Below are 25,230 nucleotides of genomic sequence, written 5' to 3'. Positions count from 1 at the left end.
ATGTAATGTGAGAAGAAAAATTGTATTTCATGTTCCCGTTGTATGTCACATTAGTCAATTGTATAGTTAACATTTTTTGCTCATTCTGATATTTTAAGCTTAATTGCTGTACCATATCTGAGTTAATAGTAGATGATGGCCACTTGGGTTTATGAATGTTGCATAGTATTTTTTTACCTTCTCCTTTTGAATACCCATATTTGAAAGCTAGAACTGTTTCCAAGGTAAAAAGACCTCCCTCCTCACAATCCTTTATTTCCCCTAATATTCCTTGCTTTGGTTTCAGTGCAATAAGAAGGTAAGGTGTATCTTTGTTAATGTTTATTACACATGTGATATTTTTCTCTGTCAATATTTGCAAAGAAATTGATGTTTTAAAATTTTATTTTAGGACAGTGGAGATTATCCACTCACCATGGCTGGTCCTCAATGGAAGAAATTCAAATCCAGTTTTTGTGAATTCATTGGTGTATTAGTGAGGCAATGTCAATATAGTATCATATATGATGAGTACATGATGGATACAGTCATTTCACTGCTTACAGGATTGTCTGACTCTCAAGTCAGGGCATTTCGACATACCAGCACATTGGCAGGTTAGCATTTTCTAATTCTTTCCTATGTGTGGCTTCAGAAGGTAAGATAAATGGTTCAACAAGGCGTAAATTGGCTTATTGTCAGGTTAATTTTATTTAGAATCTTGTCATCACTAGAAGGCCTCTTCTATTACACAAGTTACTGGGCCCTGGGCTGATACATACTAAATGGCTTGGTGGAATGGCAGGTTATAGACAGTTTGTGAGAACCCTTGATTTCCTTATTGGGTACCCATTTATAATGATAGTACTGTTTTTTTAAGCTTAGCTTTTATATAAATGGCCAGGGGCCATGGCACAGACTAGAGTGTGATATGAAGAGGGAGCCAAATAGAGAGGAGGACAAAGCTTAATTCTCTCCTTAGAGCCCTGTCAATTACAGCATTGTAAAACTTGCATAGTAGACTTTGATCTTAGCGGGGTTTATAGTACTGGTTGCTACCTCATTGTCTGGTTCTGACAGGTTTCACATATTTCTAACAACTTGTGTGTATCAATTTTGACTAAAATGTATATGTCAAATAAGATTAACATATGAGTCTTAATATCTTCTAAAATTTCATCCTACAACTTTTTTTGGGGGGGTGTAGATTCCCTCCCCCTCTTTAAAAAAAAAGTCATAGAATAATTTTCTACTGCCATATGAACACATTTGTTTTTTATAAAGGGTGACAGATTATATAACTGTATCCAAAATACTGAATAACTTGAATCTGATTTTTTTAGTTAAGTTTATTTTAAACCCGTTTATCTTGATTCTTGTTCAATGATGTTTTAGTAAATATCTTTTGACTTCATTATTTTGTGCTCAAATAGAAAATGCTCAATATTCTATGGTTGATTATTCATATCCTAATTTGTTTAAGAATTAAATCTCTTAACTTTGGCTATAGATGGCACACTTTTTGTTGTTCAGAAACTTAAAGCTCTCTGAATCTATTCTTTTTCCTTAATAATACTTCTATTTACAGTGCCTCTTATTTGAACAAATAAAATATATAAATTGTAAAGAAAATGTGCTCTTATATAATAGATTTTTGTAGGGCATAAGTCATTAATTGCATTCCAAGGCTATTTAGGGTATATAATCTAAAGTCTTTACAGCTTCTAATATCAACAACTTTAAAGAAATCAGTTTACTGTCATAATTTTTTTGGTACACAAGTTTAAGCACATTTATTTTGCTGTATTACGAAGTGTCTTATGAAGTGTATTAAGAAGTTAACTTTGAGATGAGGAAATCTAGCCTTTATGTGTCTTTGATAATGAACTTGCAGAACCTTTGATAGTGAACCTCAAAGTAGGCATTTGTTGTGTTTGCGCATGGGCCGGATCTGACAGAGACTAGGGTTCTATGGCACCAGGTGATCTGATGATCTGATCTTTTTCATTACATATTAATTTTTGCTTCAAATGATGTTTAAATTGTTTCTGAGAATAAAAGTTCTATTTTTTAAAAAAAGTTTCTGAGAAGAATGAAAGCTTGTCATTAAAATTCCAGTTAAAGAAAGACTGCATAAGTATTAGTTAAATCACTTTTTTGGTGATTTGTGTGAATTCTGCTATTTCATTTGGATCTGTTGATTTAGCAATTTTTTTCTCATCAGCTTCAGCTTTGATGGCGCACAGTACCTGCTGGGATTTTTTTTTTGAAGACACAGACACACGCTGCACCCTCATGTACTTTTTTTTGTCAGTGTGGTTGGAGTGAGTGGCTGACCTGTGATTTCCTTAGTATAGGGAGCATCCAGTAAGATGCTCTGGCAGTGCAGATCTGCAGCTTTAGAACCTTACCATGGTACTCTGTTAATGTGACTTGCCCAGGGTCACACAGCCATCATGGGTCAGAGTATAGAACTAAGCCCTCCAAGCCTTTTTGGGGTTGGCTCTCTGTCCACTGTCATGCTGTGTCTCACGCTAGGTGTTTAATGAATTTTTTGAATAAAGAAGGGCAAAAACTGGAACCTAGTCTTTCAGTTTTTCTTACAGAGTAGACTTCATTGTTAAGAAGGTCAGTTTTGAAAGGCCACATCCTTCAAAAGGATGTGTTGTTAGTTGTATAACAGAATAGAGAATTCTGAGTAATAGTTGTGGCAGCTGCCTGAACTTTGTCTTTTTTCAAGCGAATAGTAGGTTTGAACACAGCTTAAAATGACCTAAAATTGCTGTTCTTTGCTTCTGATTCTTTCTTTAAAAATAGCTATGAAGTTGATGACAGCATTGGTGAATGTGGCATTAAATCTTAGCATTAACATGGACAATACACAGAGGCAGTATGAAGCGGAGCGAAATAAAATGATTGGAAAGCGAGCAAATGATAGGCTGGAACTTTTGCTGCAGAAGAGGAAAGAGGTAAACGGGTAGCAGTATGGTTAGCTGTCAGTACATTTCCGGGCATAGGGAGTATTTAACTATAAACTCACTGGCACTGAATTATTCATCTAACTTTGCTAACTCCTTTTTCACAAACACATTTTTATGACAATACACTTTGTCTCAGTGAGGAACAATTGTTGGGCAATACCCCACCCACCCCCCACCCCCCACCCACCCGGGAAAAAAAAAGATCTTTCATACTTTGGGAACATGTGTTTTATTGAGTGTTATGTTTATGCTTTTAGCTTCAAGAAAATCAAGATGAAATAGAAAATATGATGAATGCCATATTTAAAGGAGTCTTTGTACATAGATACCGGTAAGTCAAATCATTTCTTCTGTAGACAGGGGAGCATATCAGGGTGGGGGTGTGTGTGGAGCTGAAACCAGGTCACGTTTTGTTGGGCACTGTTTATTTTTATGCTATTTGTAATTGGCATGGTATTTATTACAGTGGTATATATGTAGAGGACACCAAATAATACTTTTTGAATGAACATAGACTGTGTTACAGTATTATTAGCAGGTGCAACTCTCTTATTTTTTCAGTGATGCTATAGCAGAAATCCGTGCTATCTGTATTGAAGAAATTGGGATATGGATGAAAATGTACAGTGATGCCTTTCTTAATGACAGCTATTTAAAATACGTTGGGTGGACTATGCATGATAAGGTAAGTTAATAAGCTAATAAGCTCTTTGGATACAACATGCAGATGCATCAGGTATCTTAAGTACTATCTCTCATATTTTTTGACAATACTTTTTTGCCTTTTCAATTATTTTTTCAAATTGTATTTCATGGAATCCTTTGATACTCCTCTGATACCTTTAAGTATTTTAAACATTTGTTTTTATAAGGACTTAGACCAAGAAGTATGGAAACAATATATATAACTCTAAAGATGAATTCCGTGAGTGATGTTGATGGATACTCTACATTGGTATATAGACATGGACTTAGCTCTCTCTATATAAAATCATATGTGCCATAATAAGCAGTGCAAAGGGCAAAAGTACTTTTATATGGCTTACATCAGATATTGTTTTCCCTGGATTCATATGGGTTAAGATTTCACTGACACCTAAGGGTAACTAGGCATATAGCACCTTTCATGCTATTAGAGACATAAATGGTGGTGTTTTTATAAATGTACAACATTATTTTATGCACAGATAATAATAATCCAAAGGCATTCATGTAAGTAAAAAATGGGTTTTATAGAAGATCTAGGTTTCTGAATTTTTTTTCTGGTGGGTAGTTTCCATTTTAGTTGACAGTATTATGTACCTTAAAGATTAACATGTAAAATTAAGTATACTTTTAATCTGTCTTTCAATTTTATTTAGCAAGGGGAGGTAAGACTAAAGTGTCTTACTGCACTGCAAGGGCTTTATTATAATAAGGAGCTTAATTCCAAACTGGAGCTCTTCACCAGTCGATTCAAGGTTAGTAGTGTTTGATATTGATATTGCCAAACAAATTATCTGTATTTTAAACTGACTTTTATTTACTCATATCCCTTTCCCCTTTAAATATACTTTATTTTCTCTTCTTAGGATAGAATTGTTTCCATGACCCTTGATAAAGAATATGACGTTGCAGTGCAAGCAATAAAATTACTCACTCTTGTTTTACAGTAAGTAACTGCATTTATTACATAAATGTGTATGTGCAGGCATATTCAAAGAGATGAGTCACAATTGGCTTAACTATTAGTCTCAAACTTGATAAAAAAAAATTGAAAATGAGCTAACATTATTTAATGCCTACTGTGTATATGGTCTCACCTTAGGCATTCAGGATACTTGGAGAAAAACAAAAGTGTTCTTTTAGGGAGCTGGCAGTTGGTGATGGGTGTATATCGCCTGTACCTGGATCACTAAATAAAAGATATTTTGAGCTTGTAGAAGGATTTCAGGAAAATCTTCATGGTAGAGACTGGTACCTGAGCTGAGTACTTGCGTAGGGGTTATATCCCTCTATGGGGAATTTGAGGCTTTAGGGAATATGTTGAGGGAGTATAAGTCTACAAAGGTGAGGTCCTTGAAGCCAGAGTGTAAGGAGTTTATATTTATCTTAGATTCTGTCTGGAGCCACTTAAGATGTGAATATGAGAATGATATGCTCAGATCTTTGCTTTAGGAGGGTTATTTTAGCTGATATGTGGAAATCCATGAATTTTGAAACCCAAGTGATTTGGTAGGGAGGAGACCAAATAAGAGACTTTCATTAGTCTAGGAAATAGGCTAAACTATGGCAATGATTGTTTATGGAGAGGAGGGCAATGTGAGATCTTAAGAGTTGGCTCCAGGATATGTAGGGTTGAGAGGGAGGGAGAGAGGCAGGATTCTATGACGACTGAGGCTATGAACCTGGGAGAATTTTGGTGTCTACAACAGAAATAGGGACATTTTAAGTATATGCTAATTAGGAGAGTAGATGGTGAATATAGTTTTTCAATATTTTGGATTTGACAAGACATCTTGGTGGAGATCTCTATGTAGTTAGTGTTGTGTGAGTAGAATTGTTTTGAAAAATTAGGGTTTCATCTGTATAGAGGGTAATTAAACCTGTGAGTAGATGAGATCATCAAGGAATAGAGTATAGAAAGAGAATAGAATGTGGTCCAACTTCTCGAGAAAGCTGACTATTGGACATCTCAAACTGGATATCTGGTAGACATCTTGAATTCAGCATGTCCAAAATTGAACTTCACCTCTTCCTGTAAAGGGTACCACTGTCCTCCCAGTCACACTCTCTAGGTATCATCCTACTTTCCTTACTCTCACCCCTCATCTAATCTGTTTCCAGGGCTTCTTTAATTTTGTAACATCTTTGTAACATCTCTTAGTCATCCTTATCTTCTCTGCTGACACTGCCGCCACCTGGATTCTTCATCATTCCATGCTTTCTTGCTGTTCCATGCACTAGACATTCCACCTCCCAACTCGGGACATTTTCCCTGGCTGTCTCCCATGCCAGGAATTCTCTGCCTCCTGGCTTCCTTCAAGTCTCAGCTAAAGTCTTGTTTTCTTCAAGAATGTTTTCTTCTCAGTCCCCCTTAACGTTAAGGTCTTCACTCTGAGATCAACTGTAATTTGTTTGCAAATGCTTGTTTGCATGTTGTCTCTCCAGTCAGACTGGGCTCCTTGCGAATAGGGTCTGTTTTTTGTCTTTCTTCCCTGCCTTGCCCTCTGCCTCCCCCCCCCCCCAAAAAAAAGAAAAAAAAACCTCTGTCCCCTATTCTCCCTGGCATCTTCTGTAAGAAACCTTTCCCAGTCCCACTTAATGTTAGTTCCTTTCCTTTGTTGATTATATTTATTTTATCCTGTACACACACACACACACACACACAGAGTTTGTAGTTTATGTATAGTTATTCGCATGCTGTTTTCTCCCATTAGACTGTCATATTGCCTTTCTTTGTATTTGAGCTTTTTTTTTCCCACAGTACACATTAGTTAATGATATTTTTTAAAAAGTTGATGATTAGATTCATTAGATTTATCCTTTCTTTAAAAAAGTTGCTGTCTACTGGGGGTTCTAACCAGGTGTAGAAAACATGTGGAAGCATGTGGCTACTGTAATAGTCTCCAACAGAGCAAGAACCGTGTACTCCCTTGGCCCTGTAGACCCAGCCAGGACAGGATGATTTACTGTTTGGAGAAAATTAAATAGTAATGGTCTTTTTGAACCGAAAACTTTCATACTATATAAATTGGTCTCCTCCCTCATCTCCTTACATTTAATCTGAAAGGGTTTATAAAATACAACATACTCAAAGATTAAGGAATACAATTACATGGCTTCTTTTGCTATGTGACTTTTCGAAACTTGTTCCACTCTCAAAGGTCTCCTGGCACTATACTAGGTGCTTAATACATGTTATTGACTAACTGTCCAGCTTATTAAAAGAGCTTTAGTTTAGAGCTGTCACTTAGGCAGTAGTATATGCATGAAGGTTCAGCAAAGAAGACTGACCAAGAAGTATCTAATTAGGGAAGGAGAATGCAACTAGGGAACGAGGGAAGTGGTTAGTAGTGTCAAAAGCTTCAGGGAAGTCAAGGAGAATGAATACTAAGAAAGGGGAAAAAATCAATTGCTAACCTTTGAAAGAGCAATTTCAATAAAGGAGTATAATTAGAACCCAGATTGGAGAGGAGAGAGAAATGAATATGTAGTGATAAAATAGAGGTAGCAGATGTAGGTGGCCCTTTCTAGTAGTTTGTCATCAACAATGAAAAAAGGGAAGGGTAAGATAGCAGCTTTTGGGGAGTGGCAGGCAGGATCCTGGGAGGGATTTGTATATGTTTTTGTGCAACAGGGATTGAGGCAGAAGAAAGGGAGAGATTTTGGGGTATGGGGTGCAGGGAGTGAACTGACAGGCCATCTCCTAGAAGGTATACATTAAAGGGGTAGGCTTGGCAAGGAGAAAAAACAGACTAGTGGAATAGTGAGAGAGGAGATTATGGTGCTTTGCAACTGGTGACCTTTAGAGCACCATAAAGTTTTCTCAGTTGAGTAGGGGAATAGATGATGAAGGCAGCATGGGTGGGGAAAGGGTTTTTAGAGTCATTGAGCCTGTGGTGGTTCTTGTTCAATTGTTTCAGTTGTGTCTGACTTTTTGTGACCCCATTTGAGATTTTCTTGGCAAAGATACTGGAGAGGTTGCCATTTACTTCTCCAGGTCATTTTACAGATGAGGAACCGAGGCAAACAGGATTAAGTGATTTGCTCAGGGTCGCACAGCTAAGTAAGTGTCTGAGGCTATAATTGAACTGATGAGGATGAGTCTTCCCAACTTCAGGGCAGGCACTCTCTCTCTGTTGGCATCACCTAGGTACTTCCTGAACCAGCCATTGATATCCAGGGCTTCTGAATCCTAGTCTGGAGCTCTTTGAATAAAATTAGTTGTTTAAGTACATTTATAACTAGTTTTTTACATTTTTGGAAAATGAGAATTCCTGAGGAACTTTTATAGCATGCTTCTCTCAGGGTCTGTTCTATGGCCTCAGGGCAGTTATTAGAAGCATTGGATGGAAATTGGAAAGGGTGTTGAGCTGAGAAAAAACACAGCTATTTTGAAGTTGAATGGAGGTACTGAGTTTCTCTTCCCTGTAATATGGTGTTAGATGGCTTGTCATTGACAGTATAGACAGAATTGGCATGGTTAAGACTAGTTGTCTTCTGAGGTTCCTTACAAATTTGAGAAGCCATCATTATTGGAAAGCAGCTTAATGAAACTTCATAGACTGGGCATCAAGGCCACGGATAGTTAAACGATTGTGTATACTAAGATTTAACAGAAACCTTATGAGATCATATGTTAAAGCGTAGTGGTAGTAAATTGGAAATAGTGACCATCACTTGAGGACTATTTGAAATGTAAATACATTGGAAAATGTGAAATTCTGAGAAACAAACTGATAAGTGAAATCAACAGCAAGGAAAACAAGTTATATAATGATTATAGTACTGTGAATGGAAATGGTTCTGAAAGGCAGCTGAACTCAGTTTAATTGGTAGAATAGATGAGAAACTCTCGGAAGTGTAGGGGCAGTCATTTTGACCACTGGCTTACTTAGCTGCTTTTTCTTTAGGAGAAGGTTCACCAGGCGGTTGGAAATTTTGGGAAATGATTAACAAAAAGCATATGTAAGACATAATAGTGGTAGCTTTTTTTTTTAACACTATGTTCTCAATAGTCCTTCCTCCTTCCACTTCCAGAGAGCCATCCCTTGTGACAAAGAATAAAAAGCAAGTCTGCCATCATAAGCAGTGTTGCACATTCCATAGGCTCCCATACCTGCCAAAAAAGGGAGGGAGGTGCTTTCTCATCTTTTCTTTTAGGTTGTGTTTGCTCAGCATTCAGTTCACTTTGTTTTGTTGTTTTATTTATGTTGTAGTCTTTGTGGTTCTGGTTTCTGTGATTTTAGTATTAGGTCTTGCCATATTTTCATATTCATAATTTCTTAAAAGCACAGTTATATTCCATTGTTCTCATGCACCACAGCTTGTTGATTCTTAACTTATGTCAACTTCCAACAACCTTGTTTATCCAGTTTTTTAGACTGTAGGCAATTAGTAGAGAAGGGAAAAAGGCAAGGAGATTGACAACTGAGAAGAAAGAAGATAGAAAAAATGTTTTAGAAAGGTTTCCATTAGAAATGCCTGCAAAATCCACTTGTCTAAGGCCTCTTTCTGCCATCAAAGTGAGGTGAATAGGATAGTACTGTGCATTTATTTGGGTCTTTGATCCTGTCGGTGTTATAGAGCACAACCCATGTGTGTTTTCATTCTGTTCTCTGTATTTCCTCCACAGTATGGTATACCCAATATGTTAGGGGCTGTTTTTAGATTTCTTGATATTCCGTGGTCTGGTACCAGTGGATCATTAGCCATTTACTGTTCTCAATATCTGGTCATGTATGATTTCTGTCATTTCTCTTTGGTAATATGTGGTAGCTTATGGTAATGGAAATGCATCCTTCAGTTTTTGTTTATAGTATCTTTTACATAAGTAGTAATATAATTGTGTGATGTAAAAATTTTAGCTTGCCTTATTATCTCTTCTGTATTCCTAACTGATTGTAAGATGATCTCTAAAGTAAATTCCAACTCTAGCATTCTTTAGCTCTTTGTTAGTGCTGTGTTTCCTTCTTGGTCAGTGTTCTTCACTTTACCTTCAAGGCTTTTTTATGATTCAGTACCCATGAAAGCAACCAGTGGAGAAGGATTTGTGCAAGAAAGGGTTCAAACTTGAAGACAATATTCTAGGACCACAGATGAGTTCACAAGTGACTATCATCCACTTCTGTTTGCCTCCTTTTCAGTTTTTTTTCTTTTATATCAGGTTGATTATAATTCTTCCAATACTACTGCCATTTTCCTTGATTAATAATGAACTTTCGGGTAGTGGTTGGTGCCCATTTGCCTACTTGATCGGGGCAAGTAGATATTTGTGCCTACTAAGGTTGAATTGAGGGTAATTTCATTTATTTTTGAATTGTCAATTTAGGAAGAAGCCTCAATTGTGGATTTTTTGTCTTTGAACTATGGTTTGAAATTACAAAAGTGAAAAATGAGTGACTCTTGATACTTTTTTCTGTAGGAGTAGTGAAGAAGTTCTTACTGCGGAAGACTGTGAAAATGTATACCATTTGGTTTATTCAGCCCACCGGCCAGTTGCAGTAGCAGCAGGAGAATTTCTTTATAAAAAGTAAGTCAAGTTTAGGTTACTCCTTGTAAATTTCATAACATTTATATTTTTCTCTGTCTTAACTTACAAATTATAACCAAAACAGTGTTCCACTTAAGGAAATGTTAGTTTAAGTGAAAGTGCTTTTCTCCGTATTTAATTTTACTTTAAAAAACCCAGGCTGTATCATTTTCATTGCTGTTTTTTAAAAAATGATAAACTCAATTGATTTGGTGCTAGAACAAAAATTGCACCCCATCTAGTTCTCTGGCTTCATTTAAATGTGAAGAAACCAAGGCCCAGGGAATGAAATGACTCCTTCCAGTCACACAGGTAGTTAGTGCCCAGAGCCTCTGATTCCCAGTTGAGTGCTCTTTCTACCCCTGAACCAGGAATGTATTCATTGTTTTTATTTGCCTCAAAACATATTTCAGTAGGCTGATCTTTAGAATAAAGCTTATAGTGATATTGAACTTGATTTACTTCTGTCTAGTTATTTCTTCTTTGTATCACTGACTTAATAGAAGCTTTATTAAATTTCCCTGATAAGGTTTTAGAACCATAAATGTTTGAGCCATCCATTTTCTTTTAGGATGCTATCAGCAGAAGTTTAGGAATTGGTAGGCATCTTGGTGATGCAGGGGTTAAAGCTCAGTCTGGAGTTAGGAAGATCTGAGTTCAATTCTGGCCCCAGACACTTAGTAGGTTTTTAACTGTGGACAAATCACTTATCCTTTGTCTACCTCAGCTTCCTCAGTTGTAAAATGGGGATAACCTACCTTCCAGCGTTGTTGGGAGGATCAGATGAGGTATATAAAAAGCACAGTATCTCTCCCATAGTAGGCACTTATTAAATGCTGCTTCTTTTACCTTGTGTGATTTTTAACTTGTTTTTATTTGAGGGGGAGGGGGTGGGAAGTACATGATACCTCAGAATAGGGAGAGTGAATATATAATGGAATTCAATGATCACTGAACAAATTTTGTGGGAAATTAGTATGGTTGTATCCAGAATGAACTTAAAACTATGTCAGAAATTTTAGTGAGCTTTGATGTTATCTTCATGAAGTTTTTTTTCACTTGAATTGCATAGAAAAAAATTTTTAATATGAGATACTAGTTTCTAGCACCATGTCTTCATCCCATTACCCTATTTTAATTTTATTTGTGTTTGTTTTCTGGAACAAAACCTTTTATTATTCATAGAAATGTACTGCCACGTGTTTGTAGTTTTTCTTTTTTCAAACTGAATTAATTTTTTCCTTTTTTTTGTCAGGGGATGTGACTGCATAAGTAAGATTGAAAAAGATTAGTGCAGTACCTTTAGGATAAAGCCTTTATTTGATGAATTGAAAGACATGAAATGTCCCCTACCAAAACATGGTTCATTTTGTAGAGTTGAAACGTTTTAAAAGATTTTGATGGAGAATGAAATAAAATAGTCCACTTTCTAAACATGGGAATAGTGCAGACCGTATATATTATGAACAAAAAGAGAGTGTGTTTGTCTTTTCCTCCATTGTCAGTCATAATGAATTTGAAAATCATCTTTTTTAAATTAGGAAAATTATTCGTTTTTCAAATAGTAAATAATTTGCTTGGTTGTAGGCTTTTTAGTCGCAGAGATCCCGAAGAAGATGGAATCCTCAAAAGAAGGGGAAGACAAAGCCCAAACGCCAACCTGGTCAAGACATTGGTATTTTTCTTTTTAGAAAGTGAGGTTAGTTGGCATTTTTACCCTCTGTTCACCATTTTCATTGCTACTTTTAAAAGATCGTTTTGATAGATTTTCCTGGTGGTAGAACGGGCTCAACTTGGATTAAAGACGTTTAATGTATTTGTAATTTATCATAGAAATGATATACTGTGTCATTACATTTATTTTCATCAATGATCACTGATATATTTTAATGGTAATAGAGTGGGCCTGCCTTTCTGATGGGTGTACCCTTCTCTTCTAGCTTTGTGACAAGCACAGTAGCAGGTAGGAATGACAGGTGGCAGGTACCTATTCACAGACCATCAGCATATTCTACACATCAGATATGCTCGTTGACTTTGCTTTGGGTTACGTGTCCATGATTGTTGAAGTCATCAGTGGTTGCTTATCTTAGTAGTTTTATGAGAATTACATGAGGCAATATACATGAAAAGACTTTAAAAGACGCAGATATATGGCTATTTTATCCTATCCCTGCTGATTATAACTGAATCCACATTTATCCAAGTTAATCAGGAAATTTATAGATAAACAAATACTGTAATCTGTATTTTTTTTTAAATTTACTTTTCTACATCTTTGAACAGTGGCTTTTATTAGGCAAAAAGATTAAATAATATCGTTAAATCGGTGATAGTAAAGCTGGAGTGCCCCAAACTAAGACATTTCTTTCAGATCTTGAATATGCATGAAGATCAATTTTTATTTAAAGTTCTAATCAACTGTATCATTTTCCAGTTGTTTTACAAAATCCCTGTTACGTTTTATAATTAAATATAGTGTACATAATAGCATTCCTTGCAAACCAATGCAAAAAAAATTGTACAAAATTTATGAGTAAATAAATGTCTTTGCTTACTTCTTTATAGTAATTATATGAAGCCATCTAATCAATTTTATTTTAGTGATAGTTTTTTAATTTATAGGGAAATATGATACTTAAAAATATCTTATTTGCTACTCTAAAAAGGAATAGAAATTAAAAGGGAAAATAAAGCTATTTTTGAATTTATATATGACTCCACTTACCACATGGGGAAAGCAAGGCTCTACATGGGCTAAATATTTCTGGACCACTGAGCTTCCTTGTGTTTGCCTAATTATCCTGACTTTGTACCTATATTTAGTCTATAATTTTAAATGAGATACAGAGAAACAAACATTCACAGAAAGTATTTTTTCTAGTTATAGTTTGTAGTCAGAATGTTCTCATTGGAAAGGGACATTATACATCTTTTTGTTTTAAACTTGTTTTATCAGGTGGGAAAATTGAAGGGTGGATATAAATGCTGCTTTTTGGTCACATTTCAAGTAACAATTTCTTTGTCTTACATTTCTTTGTATATTAAGCTGTCATTTATGAAGTATTCAGTTTTAAAAATACATTTGTATTGATGACTCATGCTTTACTTCAGCTAGACTTCATCCTGTATTTCAGATTCTCCCCTTCTCCCCTTTCCCTGAGAGCCATCCCTTTTAATAAAAAAATTTTTTAAAAAAGGAATATTCAGAAAAAATTTAGAAAAGAATTGTTAAAGTCTGAGAGTATACCCTGCATTCTATATATGTGGGTCATCCACCTATGCAAAGGAGTGGAGGGAGAAGCAGATCCCTTCTCATATTTCTTCCTTGTTCTCTATAATTTTGCAGCATGGATCTTTGATTGTTTGTGGTTCTTTCTGTTTACGTTGGTGTGATGATTGTGTATATAAAATTTTAATATTCTAATTCACATTGCATCATTTCATTTAAATTTTTCCATGCTTCTCTGTATTGATCATATTCTTATGGCACAGTAATATTTTACTCCATACATGTATCACAATTTCTTTGGCCATTTAAAAAGTGTCCCAATTTGTTTCCCACAAAGCTTTTCCATAAATATGTCATTACCAGGAGCCATTCCCAGAGTTTGCTGTGATTTCAGGTCATGATCCAAATAGACAAATTACCTGTGCTTTCTCTTTTGTGCTAATCCTTTCTTCTTTGTAAATCTTAGTCTTTTGTTTGGTGGCAAGGAGTAGCAGGCAGCAGGGCTATGATGTGAAGCAGTTAAGTTTTTAACTAAGAATATATTCATGTTCATTGCAGCTGCACGAACATGCAGCTTACCTTGTGGATAGCATGTGGGACTGTGCTACAGAGCTGCTGAAGGACTGGGAATGTATGAATAGTTTGCTGTTGGAAGAACCACTCAGTGGAGAGGAACGTAAGAAAGTTTTAACTATAGTCTTATGAAATTAGATCTCTGGCTTAGGCTTGATTATCAAATAGTTCATACAGTATAATAATAGTGATATAATTCTCATTTTACATAAAGAAATTATTACATTAAATAATCTCAGATGACGTGTGTGTGTGTGTGTGTGTGTGTGTGTGTGTGAGAGAGAGAGAGAGAGAGAGAGATTGATTGATTGTAAGATGTAGCTACTGTGGGAGCATTTTTCAATCTGAGAAGAACAAGTCACCTCAAACCTGGTTATAGACAGGAGGGCCAGTTATAGAATGATCTGATGGTAGAGTTGATTAAGTCTTTCTCATTTGCAGCATTAACCGACAGACAGGAGAGTGCACTTATTGAAATAATGCTCTGTACCATTCGACAAGCAGCTGAATGCCATCCTCCTGTAGGAAGAGGGACAGGAAAAAGGGTATGACTCTACTGAAGATCTTTAGATATGGAAGTTTTCTTTTTAAACATTATGAAAATTCTTTCTAGCTTTCTAACATAATTTAGAATTTGTGTTTGTATTTTTTAAACTTTGCCACTTAGTGTACTTTAATGTGTCATCTAAATTTAGGTTCTGACAGCAAAGGAGAAAAAGACCCAACTAGATGATAGAACAAGAATTACGGAACTGTTTGCGGTAGCCCTTCCTCAGTTGTTAGCAAAAGTAAGTTTAAAAGCTTATCTTGGTGTTATTTACTACTGACTGTCACTTGGAAACTACTTATGTGTAATTACTTTACAAATATACTATTTTTAAAATATGCTGTTACTAATAATACTTAACATTGCTATTATTTTCTCACTGCTTTTTATTTTAAAGTACTCTATAGATGCAGAAAAGGTGACTAACTTGTTGCAGTTGCCTCAGTACTTTGATTTGGAAATCTATACAACTGGCCGATTAGAGAAGGTAAGATGGTATCTACATATATGTAATATTAAACCTTAAAAAATGTCTCTTCCATTAGATTGTATAGGTTTATGTTCAAAATTATGCTCAGATACAAGTTAATAACTTTGATTAGGTGCCAGTGCCTACGTAAGTGCCACAATTCATAATAAAATTCTATAGTAGCTCGGGAAAGCAAAACCAGGAAATCATCCCCACCTTCATTTCCAAATATATTATTACAATGAAAATTTCATTTTTTAAAATTTTGTCCATAAAATACTATTAATTTTGGAATAGGTAGTATCACTTTAAATATTTGTTCAGCATTTGTGTTAGTTATAAATTCTATAGAGTCGATATGGAATAAACGCATTAAATGCTGTTTTTTTCTACTTTAAATTGGTTACTATTTATTGGTTTTAATTGGTTTAAATTGGTTACTATTTCATAGTTTTATATCCTAGCTTATTTGCTTAGAAAAGAATGGTCATGAGGTTACAAATATGGGTTTGTTCTTTGTATGAACTATTTTGGTTCTTGATTTCCTTGTACAGACTTGGTATGAAGCTATGCTGTTGGCTAAAAGGGCTGGGACAGTGTAGCATGGCTACTAACTCTCAAAGTATGAGCTTTATTGATTTTTATTAGTGTTGCATTTTTCTCTTATTATGGTAGATGCTTTGTAGACATCTTTGTTTTACTGGCAAATGTTAATTGACTTTTTTTTTTTTTGCAGCATTTGGATGCCTTATTACGACAAATCCGGGATATTGTAGAGAAGCACACAGATACGGATGTTTTGGAAGCTTGTTCTAAAACATATCATGCACTCTGTAATGAAGAGTTCACCATATTTAACAGAGTAGATATTGCAAGAAGTCAATTGATAGATGAATTGGCAGATAAGTTTAATCGACTTCTTGAAGATTTTCTGCAAGAGGTATTTGTCTTTTTTGCCCATGGGGCAACATCCTCAGTGTTCCATGAACTTAGATTATAATTACTTGTTCAGTAGAATTGTGGTCAGACTTTCATTTTTGACACTTGTATACTGCTTATTACTCTTCTGCCAAAATAGAGGACCCTAATGTTCATATTTTAGAAGTTTATAGTGATTTTATCTGAAACTATGAAAAGATAGTAAATCAGATCTTGGAACTAGATCTAAGCAAAAATAGAAATATTAGTTGACAGGTTGTTGATGAACTTGTATGGAACAGCTTCACACAGTTTATTAGATTATGAATGACCTGAAACTGAAGAAGAAGGCTAAGGTTAACAAAATGGGGGAAAGAAGAGGATCAAAGACTAGTTCATAGCACTGATCCAGATGGATGGGATGATAATGAGAATAATAGTTTTATGTTTGTGTGTAACAGCTTGAGTTTTTCAAAACATTTCACTTAATCATCTCAGCCTTATGAGGTAATGCACTTGTCTAGTCAAGTCAACAAGTCTTTACTAAGCACCTACCATGTTTCAGGCTTGTTGGTGACAACAAAAAGCTAAAACAGTCCTTGCTCTTAAGGAGCTCACAATGTATTTGGGGAGACAACATGCAAACAAATATGTACATACAGGATGAAATCTTCCTTCAGGGAATCCATTCTGTTGCTATCATAGTATTAGGTTAGAAACTGTAGAGAGCTATAGTAAGTCGGAAGAGGTATTTGTTTATCACAGGGAGATGCAGCATATTACTCTAGAAATAGCAAGGAGACCTAATAGTACTCCACAGTAACTTGGCACAATAATATTCCAATATATTCATCTAGCATATTTTTTTTTAGTGATTACCCTGTCATTGAGCCCCCAGTTTGTTTCTGGTTCTTTTTATTACTACAGAATGTTGCAGTTTTTAGTATACTTTTTTGTGTCTTTTTCAACGGGAGCCCCTTAGAATAGAATCCTGCCCCGGAGTTGTTCAAATCCTACCATAGTTATTACTTAATATCTTTTTGATCTTAGTCAACTCTTTCTCTCTCTTTGCCTTGGCTTCTTCATATGTAAAATGAGCTTAACATAGCTTATATCCTGTGATTCTTTTTCAGGCATATTTTAGAGGAAAATATTGTTGGCATACTGTTCTAGTTGTAGTTTGGACTAGATGGCCTCTTAGCTGTCTTATATCTTGTCAGTTCTGTGACTTGTTTATTATCTTGGATATGTCCATATACATGAGGCTGTATGATTTGATGGATAGAACTTGTACTCACCAGGACCTATGTTCAAACCAAGCATAATCATCACTTATCCTCTCTGAGCCTCAGTTTGCTCTTTTACAGGATAGTATTACTAATTCCTGTAATTATTTTGTGAGATTGTTAGGCTCGAATGTGATGTATGTAAAGCACTTTTCAACTACAAGTTCATATTGTCATTTTTGTTGTTTATTGTTGCTATTTTGCTTATAGAAATTATTTGCACAGTTGAAAAAGCCATTTTTCTACTTCAAATTACCAGTCTTTCTGTTTCATCTCCTTTGCCTTTACTACAATAATCATATAACCCCCATTTTAAATTAAATGACCCTTGTAATGTTCAGTTTTAGTGTTTTATAGATTATCCTTTTGAATTCTATTCTTAGACAATACAATGTTTATAGTTTTGAAGTAATTAAAATATATTGGTGGACTAGTGTGGAATTCTTAATTGCATCACCATTTTTTAATTAAATACAGCAAATTTTTCTGATATTTGAGCTACAGTATCAGAATTTTAGAGGAAATGTTGAAAGTAACTTCTGCTTCTTCATTAGATGTAACTTTAAGACAAGAATGTATGATTTAAAATGACAGACACATGATAAATGAATCAGAGACACATCCATTTTTCCTTCGTCTCCCCCCCCCCCAAAAAAAAAAAAGAAAAAGAAGAAAAGAAAAAAATCTCTCTTAAAGCAAGAGTAATCAAGCAAAACCAATTCTTCTATTGGCCATGTCCAAAAAAATAACCTTGCTTAACCAGTACTCTGAGTCCATTAGGCGGTGGGACATTGCATTGATCAAAGTTCATAAGTCTTTCAAAGTGTCTTTACTTTTTTGTTTATCATATACTTTTTTCTCCTGGTTCTACTCACTTAACATTGTATCAATTCGTAAAAGTTTTCCCAGATTTTTCTCAAGCTGTTTCCTTGACCGTTTCTTATTCATATACCCTAACTTGTTTAGCATTTTCCTAATTGATGGGTTATTTTTCATTTTAAAGAAAAAGACTAGACCTGGAACATTTTTGTTTAATTTTTGTAGACAAGTCAACTGGATTTGGAGTTTCTTAACTTTTCAGCCTTAGTCTCCTCATCTTAACATGGGGATGATAATAGTTAACATGCATTTCTTTACGGTTTGCAAATTTAATCCTCATGTCTCTGTGGCAGTACCATTGTCCTGCCTTTTAATTTGAGACAGCTGAGTTAACTGGACTTGCCACATAGCTAACAGATATTTGACCCAGGTCTTGCCTCCTACTTTGGACTCTCTCCACTAAGCCACATTACCTTTCAGTTTCAAATGAGGTATAGTGCTTTATAAACTCAAATACCTGGCAACTGTTTATTACACCAGAACAGCTAGATGGCATAGTGAAAACAGTGCCAGGTCTGGAGACTCATCTTCCTGAGTTCAAATCTGGCCTTAGACACATACTAGCTGTGTGATCCTGGGCAAGTCTCTTTACCATGTTTGTTTTAGTTTCGTCATCTGTCAAATGAGTTGGAGGAGGAAGTGGCAAACCACTCCAGTATCTTTGCCAAGAAATCCTCTGTGGGTCTACTAAGAGTCAGACACAACTAAAATGACTTCACATCAGTCTATTACAATATTTAGATTTTTGTTTAATAGATTTTCTCCTTTTAGATGGATTTATCCCATATTTCCTTGAGAGTTTCTTGTGATGTACATGTGGTACTTTTTGCAATAGTATTTTCTTTAATGCTCCTCCTTTAGGTGCTCCACTTTAACTACTTTATGAGCCTGATTTCCTTCTCCACCCACTTCTCCACCCACTTCTCCCTTTCTGTTTTTCATTACCATTGGAAAAAGCAAATGTCAATCCATTCATTTTTCTCTCCGCTCAACCTTTATTTGTAATGTATCTGTGATATAATATTTGTTATATCCTATTTGCAATGTCTATAAAATGATTGCAGGCCTTGAAACAGGAATGAAAATTGTAGTCACTCTGTTGCTGTTGCCTATCTTCTGCTTTGCCTGTCTCCAAGGTGGTGGTTTTGTTTTGAACAGCTAGGACTTTTCTTGTAGAGATTTGTAATATCTAACATTGTAAAACTACTCTTAATAGGGGGAAGAACCCGATGAGGATGATGCATATCAGGTCCTATCAACATTAAAAAGGATCACTGCTTTTCACAAGTAAGTTACCTTTTATGCTTTATTTTACTGGGCCACAGAGTGTAGAACCAGTGGTTGGAAGCTTCAGTGAAGCATATTTCTGTTCACTATTAAGAGGAGTTTTCTAGTGATTATTAATCTCAGAATGGAATAGGTAGCTTTGGTAGGTAGGTAGAGCAATACGTTGGTACAAGATATTATTAATAACTACTTCTCAGTGGTTGGATGATTATCGCAAGGTATTGTAGATTTTGTTTTATCTGAAGAACCTTATAATTATCCTTATAATTTAGCATCTTTCAATATACTAATACTTAAATTTTGAATTGAAAAACTAATGAAAAATGATTTCAAAATGCTACATACAAACAAATCAGACTTTAGATTTTGAAGGAAATTTGTTATATGGATCTGGTTTTTTTTTTTTTGAGGGCACAAGGCATATTGCGATTAATCTAACAATAAGTATTCCATTAACAGTAATGTTCCAAACTGAAATAATTTGGCTTTTTAATAACTTGGAGTTTTCAAAATTTCTTCCAGTACCCATGATCTTTCAAGATGGGATTTGTTTGGTTGTAATTACAAGTTATTGAAAACTGGTATTGAAAATGGAGACATGCCCGAGCAGGTTCGTATTTAAAAGATGTGTTTGTAAGTTGGATCCTAGAAACATTTGACTTTTTGTTTCTAACTTTTTGTTGTTTATTTTTGTAGATTGTTATTCATGCATTGCAGTGTACTCACTATGTAATCCTTTGGCAGCTAGCAAAAATTACTGAAAGCAGCTCCACCAAGGTATGTGTTGTTGTTGCCTTGTGCTGTTCATTAGTTAAATTTTAGTACAGATAGCATAGAGATCTGTTGAAAAAGGACTGGTTATTTTACTTGCTTAACTGAAATTAAGTCCTTCCATCTCTAGTTAATTTTAAATATTTTTAATGTGATTATTGAAATTTATTTTATGTGCAGGCAAAATTGTTCTTGTTTTAAACTTAGAAGTCATGCTTGGCTATTTAATATAGATGCAATGAACATTTCAGCATATATTACCTGAAAAATAAAAGAAAAACTATTGCAATGAGTAAGTGAAAAGTGAAGTATGTCTTGCTGCAAATCACTTCATCTCCCTGGGCCTCAGTTTCTTCATTAAAATGAAGGTGTTAGACTAGATGTTGTAGATTTTTTTTTTTATGCTCTCATTTTATGCTGGGATTGACTATTAAGAACACCACTTAGTTTCCTAGTAAGTGAGATTGAAATTTAAGTCTTCACAGTTAAATGAATTGGAGAGGTAAATTATAGAGTCTTTTCAAAGACTTACCAAAACAAATGAAGCAGAAGATCCTCAATGTATATTCCTACAATTTTTGTTTTCAAAGTCCACTTTTGTTGCATAAATTAACAATTTTTTGCATAAGCCTTGCAACCTATACTTGTTCATCAACATTCCTTTAAGGAAAATGGGATTTAATATAGAGGAAATCATATTACTACTATTCATTATTAATAGTCAGCCCTAGTTTACACTGGGCTATGTTGCCATATATATAATCTTTGAAGCTTTTCCATACTATTGAATTCTGGAGTACTAGAGAATACTATCCAGAAAAATCTGACATTTTATTTCTGCTTGATATAAATCAGTCATGCATGATACTTTTTTCATGTCTTCTTTTATAATGAATAATAGAGGAAAAGTTAACCTTTAGTTAATTAGCATTTGTTATTTTCATAGTATGGCACTTGATTTTTTTCTTTTATATCTTGATTTTAGTAGAGTAATATGTATAAATGTCTATGGGAATGAATTTTTAGAATACAGGATTCAAAATACGCACTTTTAATATTCAGTTGTTATAAATTATTTTGCAGGAGGACCTACTTCGTTTAAAGAAACAAATGAGGGTGTTCTGTCAGATTTGTCAGCATTACCTGACCAATGTGAATACTGCTGTTAAAGAACAGGTTAATTTTCTTAATTTTGTAACTAATGATAACACTTGGATAGTTATTTAAGCTGCCGTATTGTTTGGTAGGGAATTAGAAAGCTGAGTATACTTTTGAAATAAAATTTATTTCATAATGCAAAACTCAAATTGCTGAAATTATTAGCCTTGAATATAATTGTGGATTTAGTTGGAGTGAATTTGCTCTGATATTTGCCCTTATCAGTCCATCTTCTTTGAGAGTCCAGCTAATGTGCATCTCACAGCATAGAAACGGATTTTTAAGACTTAGTTTGTTGGCAAGCAATTTTCTTGAGTTTTGAAAGCATATGATCATATAAACCCTGTCCTTGAGGTATAGTTCTACTCATTAAACCCAAACCATTATGTGTTGCAATGTTTTTATGAGATTTGTTGAGAGTTTTACCTGAGATTCTAGGAACTCATTATTGTTTGCTCTATCGGATTGGAGTTCCCCAAAGTTCACACACATTTGTAGTGATTATTTTGGTCCGGGAGCAAGAGTTCTGCTAGAGTGGGGTTTGGAAGAAACAGAGGTGAGATCCTCCATCAGGTAGAAACCCTTTGACATAGTTTTCAGCCCTGCTGTAGACCCCTGTTCTTTACCCCCTTTAATAAAATCTTGTACTGCCCTTCCAAATCCCTCACCCCTCCATACCCTGTAGGAAAAGACCAAATATCATATCTGTGTCTTTAGGTATATAAAATTTTGAAGTGAGAGGAGATTGGATACCTTGAAGAGTTTGAAGATGGTCACCCTTGGGACAATATGGAAAATGGGATGCTATTCCCAAGCCACAACCAAAGGGGATTGTCAAGTATAGAGGAATTCCAAGAAGTGGCAGTAAGGGCCCCCTCCTTGAGATAGCTTTTGCCAAGTATTCCCTGTATATTTGAGGGATATATGAAAGCTAAATTTGCACATACTTTGGAAACATGCTGTATTTTAAAAAGTGACTATGATTTCGACTGAAAACGTGAGTGAAGATTTGATACCATTGTTTCTTTGAGGATCCTGTTGACCCTTCAAAAGTACTTCATGAACAAAACAGTTTTTTACATTGGGACCAGACAGGAAGTTAAAAACAAAACATTACTATCTCCTCTTTTCCTTCAGCCATCTAGGCTTTGGAACTTGTCCCAGAGTTTGATAAAATCCATTGTGCTGCTTGGTTAGAATTAGATTTGTGATGATCCCCCTACCTCAATCCTAAATGTCACCTTGAATAGAGACGAAAAAAGTGTTGTCGTATTTATAGCTGTCGATGGAATTTCTAGGAGCTTTAGGTTGTTGACTACTCTCTTACCTTCTTTTTTTTAAATTTAATTTATTTATTTAACATATTTAGTTTTCAGCATTGGTTTTCATAAGAGTTTGAATTACAAATTTTCTCCCCATTTCCCCACTCCAAGATGGCATATATTCTGGTTGCCCTGTTCCCCAGTCAGCCCTCCCTTCTGTCACCCCACTCCCCTCCCATCCCCTTTTCCCTTCCCCTCTTGTAGGGCATACTCTCTTACCTTCTAATGGAAATATTTTGGCTATTTCTCATTAACCAACCTCACATCATTCTTGTAGGATCCAAATGGTTAACCAAAATACTGTCATCCTGTCTTTCTAAGAGTTTATTTTGGGGAACCTGTAACAGACTAGGAGACTGCTTATCTTTTTAGGTGGCATACTAATATTTAATGATAAAATTGCAAATATTGCTGTAATAAATTCTTCATTTATTTCCCATTGTTAAGGTATGTTTTAGGTCAAATGCAAGAAATTACAAAATACTTTGAATTCCTGTACTTTAAAATGTTTTTCTATGTCAAGGTTCAGTGACTACGTATTTCTAGCCAGGATATGTAATGTAGCCTGTTCTTAGCATCAGAATTTTCTCTTAAAATATGCAATTTTAAAGTTGTTTTTTTTTTAAACAAAGGGAAGAGTGACTTATATTTTCCTTTTTGGCATTATAATTTCTGAAAAGTAGGTCTCTGAAACTGCAAAATGAATTTGGATCCTTTCTATTTGAATAGACTATTTATGTTCGAGAACTAGTCAACCTGAACTTTGTATCCTTGGTACATATAATATGACTCTCTTCCTGTTGACTGTCCCAATTATTTTGCTTATTGTTTTCCTGTAATGAAAACATTCCCCATGGTTAGCCCATATGATGCTTATGTCATTCCATATGACCTTCTGGAAATGTATTGATCTGGTGACTTAAGACAGTTATATTTGACTCATACTGCATTCTGGATACAATATTCTGGCAGGGGTGATCTATTTTTTTTAAATTACTCTCTAAATCCTCAGTACTTTCCCATTGGAAGCCTCTCTCCATCATATAACGTTATCTGTTCTCCCTGCTTGCCAGAGAGGTAGGGTCAGTAACTCAATCTCCCCTTTCCCATTTACCTTATGATTCCTGTCACCAAAGTTTTACTGTATTCATCATGCCCTTTGATTCTGATTGCCACCTCCCTAAACTTTCTTAGCCAGTAATTTATAATGATGTTAATGATATTTATTAACCAGTGTCAGTTGTAATATATTATGCAAGATTGTGCCTGAATATTATGTATATGTTCGTATCTTCCCTGTATCTTCATTCATCATTTCCATAGCCTGTACATGTAATTATTTTCATGTCATCTCCCCCCTTAGACTTGAGTGCAGGGCCTGTCAGTTGCCTTTCTTTGTATACCCAGCACTTAGCATAGGGCTTGCACCTTAAGCCCTTAATAAATGCTTATTGACAGTCTGACTGAAATTGAGAGAGGGAAGTATTTGAAGTTGGAAAGCCTAACTTTTCTTTCATTTTTCCAGTGCTGTTGCAAGCCTTTAATATTACGTATTTTTGCAAAACCTAAGCATGTTCTTTATATATCACATATTTAATTGTAATGTACTGATATTTGCCAGCGTTTGTCAGTTGTCAGTACTTTAAAGTGTTTAAATTTCAGAAATGTCTAAAAGCAGCCGTATGGAAATACAAAAATTTTTCAATGTCTCACAAAAGTTTTCAAAGTAACTGTCATATTGGTTTGGGAATTTTGTGTTGGGGAGTAGAAATTTAGTTAGAAATGTTGATTTATAAAATTTTTCATTCCTTTATTCAGGCCTTCACTATTTTGTGTGATGTGTTGATGATCTCCAGCCATCAGATTATGTCAGGAGGACGGGACATGTTAGAGCCCCTAGTATACACTCCTGATTCTTCATTGCAGTCTGAATTGCTCAGCTTTATTCTGGATCATGTCTTCATTGACCAGGATGATGATAACAATAGTGCAGGTAATCTTCATAATATAAGTTCAGGTAAAAGGTATAGTTACTGAAGATTTTGAGCTACATTTTTCTTTTTGAAAAAATACTTAATAGCCCAGAATACTGTAACTGCAAGCAAAGTGGGTTTTTTTTTTTTGCTGTTTTGTTTTTTTGGTTTCTGTAATACATTAAGTGCTTAATGGATACAGATATATAGTGCTCAAATGCTCTGACTTTTCAGTAGGGCCTTTTACTTATCTTGGCACTTAAAGATTTCATTAATTCCAATAAAACAATGTAGTACTATGTAGCATTATTTCTGAAAAAAAATAAATTTCTTCTAGATCCCTTTTAAAATATACCTCTTGATATTATAAATAGACTTCAAAGTAATTTTCAGAATTGGTTTCTGAGTTATTCTAGAATAGTCAAGATAATACAAAATATTCTGGGGAAAAATTATGCCAGGTCTCTGTATTTAACCAAAATTTCGAAGACAATTTGATTTTCCTCTTACAGCCTTTTCAGGTAATGGTAATATGATGATTTTATTATTTCTCACATTTTTGATGTTAGACTCTACTTAAAACTTAATACCAGCATGTTTATAAACATACATACCCATAAA

The 25,230-nt window shown here is 34.9% G+C and overlaps 1 protein-coding gene across 4 annotated transcripts in view; it reads left to right on the top strand.

The window, feature by feature from the left end:
- The window catches only part of STAG2 (stromal antigen 2), a 127,712-nt gene that overhangs the window by 70,933 nt on the left and 31,549 nt on the right, over nt 1–25,230 (top strand). For all 4 annotated transcript variants that reach the window (XM_036740365.1, XM_036740369.1, XM_036740367.1 and 1 more), the window contains exons 7-24: nt 392–596; nt 2,797–2,948; nt 3,218–3,291; nt 3,522–3,645; nt 4,322–4,420; nt 4,532–4,611; nt 10,087–10,194; nt 11,782–11,893; nt 13,985–14,102; nt 14,441–14,544; nt 14,695–14,787; nt 14,944–15,033; nt 15,752–15,955; nt 19,315–19,385; nt 19,908–19,995; nt 20,082–20,162; nt 21,240–21,332; nt 24,455–24,629. In XM_036740365.1, coding sequence (XP_036596260.1) covers nt 392–596; nt 2,797–2,948; nt 3,218–3,291; nt 3,522–3,645; nt 4,322–4,420; nt 4,532–4,611; nt 10,087–10,194; nt 11,782–11,893; nt 13,985–14,102; nt 14,441–14,544; nt 14,695–14,787; nt 14,944–15,033; nt 15,752–15,955; nt 19,315–19,385; nt 19,908–19,995; nt 20,082–20,162; nt 21,240–21,332; nt 24,455–24,629 — 2,071 coding nt within the window. The remainder of the gene's footprint in view (nt 1–391; nt 597–2,796; nt 2,949–3,217; nt 3,292–3,521; nt 3,646–4,321; nt 4,421–4,531; nt 4,612–10,086; nt 10,195–11,781; nt 11,894–13,984; nt 14,103–14,440; nt 14,545–14,694; nt 14,788–14,943; nt 15,034–15,751; nt 15,956–19,314; nt 19,386–19,907; nt 19,996–20,081; nt 20,163–21,239; nt 21,333–24,454; nt 24,630–25,230) is intronic.

This window comes from Trichosurus vulpecula, chromosome X, assembly GCF_011100635.1.
Source record: "Trichosurus vulpecula isolate mTriVul1 chromosome X, mTriVul1.pri, whole genome shotgun sequence".
Classification (NCBI taxonomy): domain Eukaryota; kingdom Metazoa; phylum Chordata; class Mammalia; order Diprotodontia; family Phalangeridae; genus Trichosurus; species Trichosurus vulpecula.
The sequence above is the reverse complement of the archived record's forward strand: the minus strand, read 5'-3'. Positions and strand labels throughout refer to the sequence as shown.